General features: G+C 40.5%; 1 protein-coding gene across 1 annotated transcript in view; it reads right to left on the bottom strand.

The window, feature by feature from the left end:
• Positions 1–14,320, bottom strand: part of PREX2 (phosphatidylinositol-3,4,5-trisphosphate dependent Rac exchange factor 2) — a 438,451-nt gene that overhangs the window by 295,781 nt on the left and 128,350 nt on the right. The window contains exons 6-7 of the mRNA XM_082259215.1: positions 12,788–12,949; positions 7,894–8,027 (exon numbers count right to left, since the gene is read on the bottom strand). Of these exons, the coding sequence (XP_082115341.1) occupies positions 7,894–8,027; positions 12,788–12,949 (296 nt within the window). The remainder of the gene's footprint in view (positions 1–7,893; positions 8,028–12,787; positions 12,950–14,320) is intronic.

Below are 14,320 nucleotides of genomic sequence, written 5' to 3'. Positions count from 1 at the left end.
ATGGAAGAGGGGAGTGTCTAGCACAGCTGTGTGTTTAAATAGATGCGCGTCTATTCAGCACTTGTTCTGCCTATGAGTGTGCATGTAAGGATTTTATGGCCAACACCAGGAGGTGAAGTTGAAGCAGGAGAAAAGCAAAACTTCTAAACAATCAGAAGGAGTACGCCTGGTGTGTCTTCACCTAAGCAGGTTATTACTTTTTTTTTTTTTAATTATCCTATAACCCAGTGGTTCTTAACCTGGGTTCGATCGAACCCCAAGGGTTCGGTGAGTCAGTTTTGCGGGTTCAGCGGGGGGGCCCTCCCAGCCCCCTGGTGTGTAGCTTTACTAATCCCTGTACACTGTCCTATCCTCTGTCCTGTCAACTCCTGTCCTCTGCCCTATTCTCTGTACACCGCCCTACAGCCTACTGACCACTCTATCCTGCCCTACAATCAAATGAATAATCAATTCATTATTATGTTTTTGTTTTTGTGTGAAAATCATGTTTTAATGGTTTTGTTCTTTGTTCTTAATGGTTTTGTTCTTTAATGGTTTTGTTCATTTTGTGCACCTATGTATAAATATAAACCTAAATATATACCTATGTTTTGAATTTGAAAAAATTATATTTTATTTTCCCAATTGAGAAGGGTTCGGTGAATGCGCATATGAAACTGGTGGGGTTCAGTACCTCCAACAAGGTTAAGAACCACTGCTATAACCACTTGAAGGCCAAGCCTTTTCTGGCACTTTTTGTTTACAAGTTTAAATCAGTGTTTTTGCTAGAAAATTACTTATAAACCCCAAGCATTATATCTTTTTTTTTTAGCAGACACCCTAGGGAATAAAATTGCGATCACTGCAATTTTTTATGTCACACAGTATTTGCGCAGCGGTTTTTCAAACTCAGTTTTTTTTTAAAAATACACTTTAACCGCTTGCCGACCGCCGCAAGTACATTTACTGCGGCAGTCAGCCCCTCCTGGGCAAAGCAACGTAGTACTACGTCGTTCACCCAGGAACCTGTAGGGGGCGAGCGCGCGTGCTCATTCACGCCCATTCCCGCGCAAGTGACCAGCGGCTCCGACATCCGCCAGCCACTCACGATCTCCCGCTGGAGAGGGAGAAAGGCAGGCGGCTGATGTAAACAAAGCCGCCTGTCATTCTCCCTGGTGTAACAGCAGCGATCATACGATCCTGCTATGTAAGATCGTATGTCTCTGTGGTTACATCAAAAGCCACACCCCTTGACAGTTAGAAGCACGTCCCTAGGGACACACTTAACCCCTGGATCTCTAATAAAGTTAAAACCTTCCCTGCTAGTGTCATTTTTACAGTAACAGTGCATATGTATAGCACTGATTACTATAGTAATGTCACTGATACCCCCAAAAGTGTAAAAAATGTCAGTCAAGGATCTGATCTGTCCGCCGCAATGTCGCAGTCCCGCAAAAAAAAAATTTGCAGATCGCCGCCCTTACTAGTTCAAAAATAAAAAACAATAAAAATGACATAAATCTTTCCCTTAGTTAGTAAACGCAATAACTTTTGCGCAAACCAATCAAAATACGCTTATTGCGATTTTTTTACCAAAAATATGTAGCAGAAAACAAATTGGCCTAAAATGTTAAAAAGTTTTGATTTTTACATTTTGTTTTTGGGGAATTTCATATAAAAAAAAATGTGAAAAATATTGTTATTTATTTATTATTTTCAAAATTGACGCTCTTTTTTTTGTTTATAGCGCAAAAAAATAAAAATTGCACAGTGTCGCACGACCACGGAATTGTCCGTTAAAATCACGCAGTGCCAAATCGCAAAATAGGCCCTGGTCTTTGAGCAGCCAAATCCTCTGGGGCTTAAGTGTTTAATAAATTAAAAAAACAAAACACAATATAAACACCAATGTTTTTGTAAAATATGAAAAATTATGTTAGATAGTAAATAGATACCTAACATGTCATGCTTTAAAGTTGCACACACTTGTAAAATGGTGACAAACTACAGTTCTCAGGGCTTTTTTTCTCAGAAAATAGGTGCAGGAACTCTCCCTCTCCGACCAACTCCCCGCCCCAACCACCCCCAAACTCTGCCCCAACCGGCCCAAACCCCCACCCCAACCATGCCCAAACTCCGCCTCCAACCACACCTTCCTTAGGGTAGAGAAGTAAGTACCAAATAATGGTAATAAGTGAAGGCTTAGAAGTGCGTATTGCACAAGGTACATGGTTCAGGAATGTGTAACACACAAAGTACAGGACTCAGGAGTGCATAACACACAGGGCTCTACACACAGAGTGTGTATTGTGCAATTGTGAGAAGTGTGTGCAGAAAAAAAAAAATCAGCAAAAGGGATAGTACTTAAATTCAATGCCATGCATTCCTTGTGCTCAGGAATATGCAAAATTCAGCCCAGTGTACAGAGTGCGGGGGACAGGAATATGTAACATATAGCAAAGCACACAGAGTGCAGCAATAAAGCATATGTAAAATACAATCCAGCATTCAGAGTGCAGGGCTCAGGAGTATGTAACGCAAAACCGAATGTACAGAGTACAGCATTTAGGAGTACCATCCCAAGGCCTTTAATATGTAACATACACTGTAAAAGATATGTAACATACAGCATACAGAGTATAGCAGTTCTTGAATATGTAATGTACATAATGTTACATATGTTACAAAATTCTCACCGCTGGACCTGCATGCTGTGCCATACATTACATACTTTTAGTCACTGAACTCTGTATGCTTTACTGTCCTGCAGCAAATTTCCCTGGTCTTCCCTAAGCAAACCCCCCTCAAGTATCCCCCTCAAACTAACCATCAAATTCTCACCTTTGCACACCCCTTTGCTTACCTCTGTGTTCTCCATCCACAACTTGCACACGTGCAGCTCTATTTACATTTTCAGCCTGCCTTAGTGCTGGGATCCTAGGCCAGCCAATCAAGATAGCCAAAGATACCAAATCTGAAAGAAGACTGGGTGAAGATGTTGTCATCCTCGCACAGGATTTGTGTTACTGGCAGGATCACCAGCCCCTTGCACTACAAAGTAAGGTCTGCTTATTTATTTAGAATTCCTCCCATGACCAAACACTGCAGTAAAGTAAAAAAAAAAAATCTTGTAGGAAAAAAGTTTGTAAATTTACTCACCTTATCTTCCCCTTCTACAGTGCAGAGGATGACATCACCATCCTTTGGGCAGGATTCAAGTGAATGCCGGGTATTTAAATTTCATGGGACAAAGCTTCTGAACTGTGCTGGGCCATCATCTCATTACATGTGGGCATAGCTCTCAACTGTCCCTGATTTCAAGGGACTGTCCCTGATTTGGAACAAACTCTCTCTGTCCCTTTTTCTTCCTCATTTGTCCCTCATTTTGGTCTGATCTATATAATTGTATATAAAATGCACTTTTTATCTTTCAAAAAGTGTTTCCCAGTGCTAAACCTTTCATCCAATTACTTAAATGCTGCATTTGTAACTTTGTGCTAAACCTTTCATCCAATTACTAAAATGCTGCATTTGTAACTTTCAAAAGCAAATATAAAAGAAAAGTAGTGGTAAAAAAAAAAACACACACACATTTGTGGGTTTAACTAATAATTTTTTTTGCATAATTCTCCTTTAGGGAGGTGTGGCAGGGTGTTCTATGTCTCCATACTTTGCTAATAGGTGTCCCTCTCAAAAAGTTGGGAGGTATGTGTGGGGTACTCAGCATTCCAAAGAATCTTGCCATAAGGAGTATTACATAACCCTTTTTTAGGTACAGCAAAAAGAAGATAGGGGTAGGGCACGTGTAGTTACAAACTTTTTTCATTTTTTTTCTTTTACTTCATTAGGGAAGCCTGAATTAATAGTGCAAGTCCATTTAAAGTGTAAGATGATATATTATGTACTACATACTGCTCTTTCTTTTTGTGCTATTTGGAACAACTGTCATTGAAGTTAATTTGTTATTTTATTTATACTTTTGTGTGTTGAACATTATGTTTGGGATATGCTTACTTCTATACTACAGTTCAGCAACTTGTCAGTGTAGATTGTATTTATAGCCATACATGGGACTTAATGTTTAATATTGTTTGAACACTGCTGTCAGCAAGTTCTCTGACCATCAATATCCCATTTCCCAGAGGAAATACTGGAATGTAAGAGATTATTTATCTAAAGAGAAGTGGAGGGCCAAATGCACAAATGCAAACAATTTACATAACTTTAAGAGACTTCCACAAGACTTCCTCAAAAACCACTATATTTGGAACTATAGCTTTTAACAAAATGAAGAAAGCAACCAAAAAACATGTGCAGTCTAAACAGGGTCCTCATCTTAAATGTGCAGAACAGACATGGCCTTTCTTTTTCAGACAATACACACCAGGGTCTAGAAATTACAGGCATTCCTAGAGAGACAACACACACCAAAAACAAAAAAATAGGGTGGCAGACTGCAGTCTGACCTAAAGCAACTTGTGTTTGTCTATTGGGTAAAAATTGTGTGCAAAGCTGTCCCGGCAAAAGAAAAGAGTAAATGATCACCTCTCCTGTTACCCGTGCTGCTGAACAAGTCTCATTTGCATATAAATCTTCCTCTGAAATCTGCAGAAAAACTGACACTTCCAGGAGTGTCGATCGCCTATGTTCTCTGCAGTACTCTACTGACTTCCATGTCTTTACGTGTAATGTAGTGTCGTAGGGGACAGTGGGAAGAACCACTTAGTACAGCAGGGAATACAGAGGATCAACACTCCCGGTTAAAGGTTTAATGGGGTTTCATGTCCCAGAGTTATTATGGCAGACATTTCAACCCCCATACCGCAGGCTGCTAGGGCACGCAGACACGCCGGCATGCCTTGTACCAGAGTAGCAACTACTTTGGAAAAAAAGGCTACTGGTCTCAGCTTACCCCCATGATCCTGTGCCAGGACGGCTGCCATGGTTTTACATTTGTCCCTCGTGTACAAATGAAAAGGTTTACAATAATCAGGAAGTCCCAGCCCTGGGGCAGTTACCATTGCAGTTTTCAGTTTTGCAGTATCAGGATCTGAACAGACAGCAGAGGAAGATTTTTTTTTTTTGTCACAGAAGGGGTAACAGTTTGCTCTCAAAGGGATAGCTTGTAGACTTTTTATTTTACCAAAGAGGGGCACAATAAACAGACCCTGTTGCTTGACCATATTTTAGGCATGCTATTCACCTATAAAGGCCTCCCTTAAATTGATATTCAAAAGCCCTGAGACTGTTGCTGGGTGCCACAATCTTGGATGTGATATTAGCAGCCCCAGCAGAGTGCAAAAATTTTATGTGGAAGGGGGTGAGAGCACTTACCAGCACTCCATTCTTCAGCAGCCTGAATGACAAGAGTAATGCTGCAGTCATTATAGTCAACGAACAGCTGGAAAATGGAGCAAAGAGCAGGGACTGCTCTCTCCTCCCTCCAATATCACCCTACTATGGGCTGGCAACAAAGGTGAGTACACCGCTAAGTGAAAATGTCCAAATTGGACCCAATTAGCCATTTTCCCTCCCTGGTATCATGTGACTCGTTAGTGTTACCAGGTCTCAGGTGTGAATGGGGAGCAGGTGTGTTAAATTTGGTGTTATCATTCTCACTCTCTCATACTGGTCACTGGAAGTTCAACATGGCAACTTATGGCAAAGAACTCTTTGAGGATCTGAAAAAAAAGAAGTGTTGCTCTACATAAAGATGGTCTAGGCTAAAATAATATTGCCAAGACCCTGAAACTGATCTGCAGCACGCTGGCCAAGACCATACAGCAGTTTAACAGGACAGGTTCCACTTAAAACAGGCCTCGTCATGGTCAACCAAAGCAGTTGATTGCACATGCTCAGCATCTTATCCAGAGGTTGTCTTTGGGAAATAGACGTATCAGTGCTGCCAGCATTGCTGCAGAGGTTGAAGGGGTGGGGGGTCAGCCTGTCAGTGCTCAGACCATATGTGCACACTGCATCAAATTGGTCTGCACGTCCCTAAAGATGATGCACAAGAAAGCCCACACATAGAAGATAAGCAGACTAGGGACATGGATTACTGGAACCATGTCCTGTTGTCTGATGAGACCAAGATAAACATATTTGGTTCAGATGGCGTCAAGCATGTGTGGCGGCAACCAGGCGAGGAGTACAAAGACAAGTATGTCTTGCCTACAGTCAAGCATGGTGGTGGGAATGTCATGGTCTGGGGCTGCATGAGTGCTGCTGGCACTAGGGAGCTACAGTTCATTGAGGGAACCATGAATGCCAACATGTACTGTGACATACTGAAGCAGAGCATGATCCCCTCCCTTCCAGGACTGGGCTGCAGGGCAATTTTCCAACATGATAATGACCCCAAACACGCCTCCAAGACGACCACTGCCATGCTAAAGAATCTGAGGGTAAAGGTGATGGACTGGCCAAGCTTGTCTCCAGACCTAAACCCTTTTTGAGCATCTGTGGGGCAACCTCAAATGGAAGGTGGAGGAGCGCAAGGTCTCTAACATCCACCAGCTCGGTGATGTCATCATGGAGGAGTGGAAGAGGACTCCAGTGGCAACCTGTGATGCTCTGGTGAACTGCATGCCCCAGAGGGTTAAGTCAGTGCTGGAAAATAATGGTGGCCACACAAAATATTGACACTTTGGGCCCAATTTGGACATTTTCACTTAGGGGTGTACTCACTTTTGTTGCCAGCGGTTTAGAAATTAATGGCTGTGTGTTGAGTTATTTTGAGGGGACAGCAAATTTACACTGTTATACAAGCTGTACGCTCACTACTTTACATTGTAGCAAAGTGTCATATCTTCAGTGTTGTCACATTAAAAGATATAATAAAATATTTACAAAATTGTGAGGGGTGTACTCACTTTTGTGAGATATTGTATTTATATATATTATATATATATATATATATATATATATATATATATATATATCATATTCCATACCTAGAACTCTCCTGTTCTTACACAGCTGTCCCTGGGGGGCCAACTTGAGTCCCTATGTCCGCCCCCAAGACTGTACATGTCAGGTATGAAAGTGTACATGTCAGGTATGGAATAAGCCCTGCCATGTAAGCCATATGACTATACCTTCAACAGTGTATAAAAAAATATTGATAATTTTGTATACAAAGACTCTAACACACTGTTTTTTTGTTTTAAGATAAATGTGTCTGTACCCTCAAAATCTAATGGACCTGAAGAAGCTATTGTATAGCGAAACGCTGGTGACCGCTGGTGGGACAAGAGCACCTGGATGATATGTATCAGTATTTGATGACATGACTAGCAATCTTGTCCATTTTCTATTTGTGGGATACACATATTTTAGGAATGATTCCTTTCTCCCCTAATAGATTAGGTCTTCCTTAGCCTAACTCTTTTTATGCTTTTGTATATGTTGTAAAGTGTTGTTCAAATAAACGTAATTCTTTTATATAACCAAATTGTCAATATGTCTCATGTTGCACCTGAAAAGTCCAACTATGTTCACAGGATATATCCATGTGAGATATTTTCTCTCATGCATTAGTTACTTTTTGGCATGGCAAGCTACGTGCTCTGCTATTAGTCCTGCCTCATACCCCACACATGGAGGGGCACAGTTAGCCATCTTCACTCTCTGGACATTGAATGATCTTGTCCCGACACTGGTATCAACATATGAAAACACATTAAGTCCACCTGGCGCATAAAATATACCATCACTGCCGTAACTGCTATATTTCCCATTTCGGGTCGACTTGATGTATTTATGTATATACTTTACAGACACGGTTGCTTGCATATACAACTACTTATAATGAAATAAAAACAAGGCAAGTAAAAAAAAACCACATTCATACCAGTGCATACATTACATCAATTCCTTTGACTTACAGCATATAATGAATTCTCTGACTCTTACCGATGTTTTCTTTTGCAATATACTAGAAGGTTATCAAAGAGGAAGAAGATCCGCTCTTGGATATTCCCAGATGAAATCTTCTGAAGGACACCATGCATTAACATCTCACTGCATGTGTCCGTTATGCTGGAGCCCTAACAAAGCAAACAAAAATACGAAAAATATCCATTACACCAAATATGTAAATGGCCTTGTACTAGATAAAAAGAACTGTTTTTTTAATCAGTACCAAAACAGGGAGAACTAAGCAAGAAAACAAAGATTTACACTCTTTTCAATTTATATGCGTTTTCTCTCAATTTGCATGCACAAAATATGATTCATTTGAATAACAGCGAAGAAATATAATGAAGATAATGGCTAAAAGATAATAAAGGAAAAAATATGTTAGAGAAACAAACTTAATTTCAGTAAGAAAATAACATTAATCATTTGAAAATATAATGTGATAAATGAAATCACCAAGTATGATTGCTTCTACTAATAAAAAAAGTAAAAAATTTTGGAATAATTTATCAGATATACTAGCCTACACCAACTGAAATATGTCAAAGATATTCAATAAATGGGTGCATAATAGCTGAAAAAGATGGTAACATCACATATTAAAGCAAAAATTATGAAAGGCCTTGGTTTTTATCTGGTTTACAAAATGTAGTATTTGAATCATTAACCCCAATAAAAAAGTGTTCAGTAGGAGTCAGTGATGTAACCCAATGAACTGTAAGTCCATTAGCACCTTCCTATCCCATATTTTAGCTTGATGCAAGTATGTTTTGGATCCCGCAGTTCCCGCTCCCCTGTGTCCGTGAGCGGCAGCTGTAGGGGAGAGGCGGGATCACTCAAAATGGCTGGGAATTCTAGAACTTGTGATGTCACCCATCCCATAGCCCGTTTGTACTCCCTCACAGGGGATCATGTGACTGGACCAGAGTGGACTAAAACTAAGTAAATATACAGATCTTTTTTTACGTAAGTTAGGCGGGGTAGGTAACAGGAGAAAGGAGTGGACATGTTTAAGAATAGTTAGTGCTAAGCAGGAATTCTATTTGAATACATTAAAGTTTTGCTTTTAATAACTTCAATGCTTCAGTTGTGAACTTTATTAATGCTCCACATTACCTGTACCTATAGAGGTAAAACCAAAAATTTAATATATTGCAGCCTACCAATCATTAGATGTGGTGGCTGTATTTGTTTTCTTTTTATAGACATTCCCCCCCTCTGTTTTCATCTCATGATCTGGCAAGTAAAACACTTACTGTATTTGAGTACCCACACTCTGGAGAAAGGAGCACAGGGGGCAAAGCAGACAGCAGCATTGGAAATCTGGGACAAGCAGATTTAGTTACACTAACAAACTGAAGCTAAACCCTAGCTCACACGGCAGTTACACATGCAACTACAGAAACAGTTTCCTCTTGGGATAAAGTGGTTCTAAAGGAAGAAGATTTTTTACCTTAATGCATTCCATTGGCTCCCGTGATCTTCGGGGGAACTGACAGGAGAGCCGCCTACCTATGTAAACAAAGCATGCGAGTCTCCTGACAGGCACAATGAGATCGTGTGTCTCAGCTAAGCTAAAACACCAATTTGTGTGTGCCTTTCACAGAGCCCTCCCCCCCTACAGTTAGCAAGCACATATAGGGAACACATTTAACCCCTTGATCACCCCCAGTATTAACCCCTTTCCTGCCAGTGTGATTTATACAGTACCAGTGCTGCATATTATTTAGCACTGATCACTGTATTCGTGTCACTGGTCTCCAAAAAGTGTCACTTAGTATCAGATTTGTACACCGCAATGTCGCAGTCCCGCTAAAAATTGCTGATCGCCACCAATACTAATAAAAACAACAAAAAAAATAAAAAGTACAAAAGAGGTGATCAAATACCACCAAAATAAAGCTCTATTTGTGGGGAAAAAAAGGACATCAATAGCATTTAGGTACAGCGTCGCTTGACCGCGCGCACTGATCAATCGCAAAAATGGCCTGGTCATTAAGGGGGTAAAACCTTCTGGAGCTGAAGTGGTTAAGCAAAGAAATCATGAAAGGTCCTGGTGTTGTATGCCATCTAGTAAGAGGGGGGTTAATGTTGCAACAGATGATCAATTATTGCCAGGATGTCCATACTAATAAAAAAAAGCCACATCATATTGTTTGCAATGGGGATGTAAGCCATGCTTTGATCTTCACTAATTCTAAAAATAACTATCTATTGCAAAGCCATGCCTCCCTGTTAAACGCTTCCTTCTGTTAGGAAATCTCTTGTTTCTTCATTCTTATTCCTAAAGATCAGCCAAATTCCAGATGTTTATTCAACGAACCCAAATGTGTTACGCAGCAAACAGTTCAATGGTGTATCTCATTTGTGCTGATACAGAGACGTTTCTGTGATTGTTTTGTTATGGCAAAATTATAAAACTGCACATCATGCCTTATGGTTAAAACCTAGGGTTCTTAGGATGCACATTCAAAATATCTTTTTTTTTTTTTTGGCTTATTTGCTGGCCATGCGCTATAATATTTGGATACACAACACAATATGAATGACCTAATTGCCTTTCTTTGCTCAACAAAAGGATTTTCAGAGTTTAAAAAGTTATTCATGCCAAATTTAAGCCAAAAAAATTTCTCCGTTGACAAATCTTTCCCGTAGTTACTAAACGCGATAACTTGAGCGCAAACCAATCAAAATACACTTATTGTGATTTTTTTTAACCAAAAATATCTAGCAGAAAACAAATTGGCCTAAAATGTTAACAAATTTTGATTTGTAAATTTTTTTGGGGGAATGTTATATTTCAGAATGTGAAAAATATTGTTTTTTTTTTTCAAAATTGTCGCTCTTTTTTTCAAAATATAAAAATTGCACAGGTGATCAAATACCATCAAAAGAAAGCTCTATTTGTGTGGGAAACAGGGACATAAATTTAATTTGGGTACAGCATCGCACGACCGTGCAATTGTCCGTTAAAGTAACGCATTGCCGAATCGCAAAATATGGCCTGGTCAGGAATGGGGTAAAATCTTCCGGTCTTAAAATGGTTAAAAATACGCTCATTGAGAATTTTTTTGTCAAAGACATGTAACTAAATACATTTTGGCCTAAATATATGACAACAATTGAATATATTGGATGTTTTTTAACTGTCAAAGTAGAAAATGTAAATTTTTCGCAAAATTTTCACTCTTTTTTTTTTAATATTGCAAAAAATGAAAAGCGCAGAGGTGATCAAATACCACCAAAAGAAAGCTCTGTTTGTGGGGAAAAAAGAACTTAAATTATGTTTGGGTACAGCATTGCATGACCGCGCAATTGTCAGTTAAAGTCGCGCAGTGCCAAGTTGAAAAAAGTGGCCTGGTCATTAAAGCGGAGTTCCAGCCATTTCACTCACCTGTCCAACGGTCCAGCGATGCCGCCGCCCAAAGCCTCGATCCTCTCCCTCAGCGCCGGCATCACTGCTGTGAGCACCCGGCTGTGACAGTTTGCGGCTTCACAGCCGGGTACGGACTGCGCATGCGCAAATTGCACTACACGCCGTGATTGGCCGGCAATCTTCTGGGACCTTTGACATGTCCCAAAAGATTGCAGGGAGGGAGGGGGAGAGGAGAACTTCCGCTCAGGGTGCCGCGGCGCTCCGAGCGGAAGTGGGAGCGGGTACCTGTCAAAACTAGGTACCCGCTCCCCCCCCCAAAAAATGACATGCCAAATGTGGCATGTCAGGGGGTTAGGACCACCTAACTCCGCTTTAAGCAGGAAAATCCTCCGGTCTTAAAGTGGTTAATGGGTCCTGAGGACAGGAGTTGAGAACCACTGTTCTAGAGGAACCCTAATGTTCCACTGTGCCCTGGTTAAAAATAGCTGCCCTAAACAGTACATGTTTATACATTTTTGTAGTGCATAAAGTGTTGTTTTTTAAATAAAGTAACATAAAGGATATCTAAACCCAAGAATAAAAAATATATATATTGCAAATTACCAGTCCTTATATGTGGTGGCTGACGTTATTTTTTATTTTTCAGGGTAAGAACAGTTTTACCAAGTACAGAACATACCTGCTGATCTTTCTACACATGCAGTGTCTTTGTCCTGTGAACTGAACTAAAAGGAAAAACATTCTTATCTGCCTTCCAAGCGATCTTCTATAAACTACTAATTCACCTCCCCTTTGTAATAAAGATGAATAGAGTTAAACATGGTTCTCTTCCTGGCACAAATTCAAGCATGGTGAGGGATGATAGCTTTGGTTCTTCAAGCTGAACTGCACTCAAGATGGTCCAATGGAGACCTGCTCTTACCTCACCTCTCACCCACTGAGAAAAGCCCATGCATTGTTTACACTGAATGTAATATAATCTTCAAATGGGGGAGATAATCCTGTCATTCATCTGACCCCCCCCCCCCCCATTCTGATATTATTATTATTTCAGGTTCTTATATATAGCGCTGTCAGTTTACGCAGCGCTTTACATATACATTGCACATTCATATCAGTCCCTGCCCTCAAGCAGCGTACAATCTAAAGTCCCTAACTCGCATTCATACATACATACATAGTAGGGCCAATTTTATACAGGATCCAATTAACCTACCAGCATGTCTTTGTGTTACATTCAGTGTAAACAATGCAAAGGCTCAATGGATAAAATATTAATGCAGTTTGACCTGAAGACCAGAAGCTATTAATCCCCACCATGTCACAAGTTCAACACCAGGAAGAGAACTGCACAGAAGATTTCTACATGAAATAGCTGTCTGCACAATGTGGGGTATACTTACTATACATTACAGGTAAATGATGTGACTACTGTATAGCTGTAGCGGAAAAAAACTTTTTTTGACTAAAATTCAACTTTGAAAACACAAGGCTGCTTTCATAGACTCTCACCTCCCAGCCCTCAATATGGCTCTGCCATTCCTCTAACATTTCTAATTTCTCCATCCTTCTCTTGGCCTCATTGATATTGGAGCACACAGCCTTCATCGCTTGTAGTGCCTCCATCACATTTGCATGGTCACTGTGCCTCTTTGGGGTCCTCTTCAGTAACTCCTGTGTAAAAAATATATAGATAAATAAATATATGCATATATTTAACTGATCAGGGCTGGGACAAGTGGGCAGGAGGGGCGGCTGCCCTGGACACTGTGGTATCATATAAGGTGTGGGGGGCACCACAAGGAGATTGGGGGGAGAAGATTTGTGTTGGGAGAGGAAATTTGGGGGGCAGCGGGAGGTAAGAATTGTTCTAGGGGGGGAATTGTAGGGAGGTGTGCTAGGAGTGGTGATTTTGGGGCTATTTGTTGTGAGAGGGGAATGGGGGAAGAGGATTTATGCTACCAGGGGGGATTTAGGGGGTTTGTACTAGGAGGCTAGGAGGGGAAATTGTTTTTAGGAGGGGGTTCTGTGCAAGTTTAGATGATTGGGGGGCATTTGTGCTAGGAGAGGAATTTTTTTTGGGGTGGGGGTTGTGCTAGGATGGGGGCTTGGGGATAGGGGAATTTGTGCTGGGTGGGGGGATTTGGAGTGGGGGGGGGAGGATTTGTGCTCGGAGGGGAAACTTGAAGGGTAGAGGATTTGTGCTAGAAAGGGAGAATTTTTTTCTGGGAAGGAGGAAATTTGTGCTGGGAGCATATATGGAATGAGAGGATATGAGCTATGCATTCAGGATAGCGCATTATTTTTTTTTTTTTTGGGGGGGGGTGGATGTTGCTGACACATAATACTCATACATCTTGGGGGGGTGGAGCAATTTGGCAGTTTTGCATGTTCACCCTGGGCTCTAGATGATCTTGTCACCGCACTGAAACTGATACAACAGTTTGGGGCTTGAATATGGGATTGAAATGATTCCCTGCAATATAGCATTTTGTGTAATATTTCAAATAAGTAATCCTTAGTATAATGCCCAAGCCAGGGTTCCATTTTCCCAGTACAGTTTCAGATTGTCAACGAGGATAATGCCTAAGTCAGAGTTTAGTTTTGCCACTGCTGGATCGTGGGACAGGTGAATGTCTGTTTATTAAGAGTCAGCAGCTCCACTTTTGTAGCTGCTGACTTTTAATAAACACAAAAATGAGTGGAAATCCACTTTAGTTTGCCTATTTTACTTGCAAAAGCCAAAGTAGCCACAATGCTCATCTAGGCATATTTTGTCCTAATGGTGCATATCATTTTTATTAAAAACAAGTTAAATAACCTATTACAACACACATTTGAATAATTGATGTTCCTAATGCATATACATGATATCAAATAAAATAATTAGTTTGGCGCTAGGATGTGTGCAACATGACTGCAGCCTGCCTCACATATCCCAACACGTAAGACATGCATTTGAATAAATATAGGAAAGAGGTATAGGTGGCGCTGCCTAAAACACGTGTGTGATCCTCATAAAAATATATAGTGAATAATTAAAAT

The sequence above is a fragment of the Pelophylax lessonae genome (assembly GCF_965119305.1).
Source record: "Pelophylax lessonae genome assembly, chromosome: 5".
Taxonomy (NCBI): Eukaryota; Metazoa; Chordata; class Amphibia; order Anura; family Ranidae; genus Pelophylax; species Pelophylax lessonae.
The sequence above is the reverse complement of the archived record's forward strand: the minus strand, read 5'-3'. Positions and strand labels throughout refer to the sequence as shown.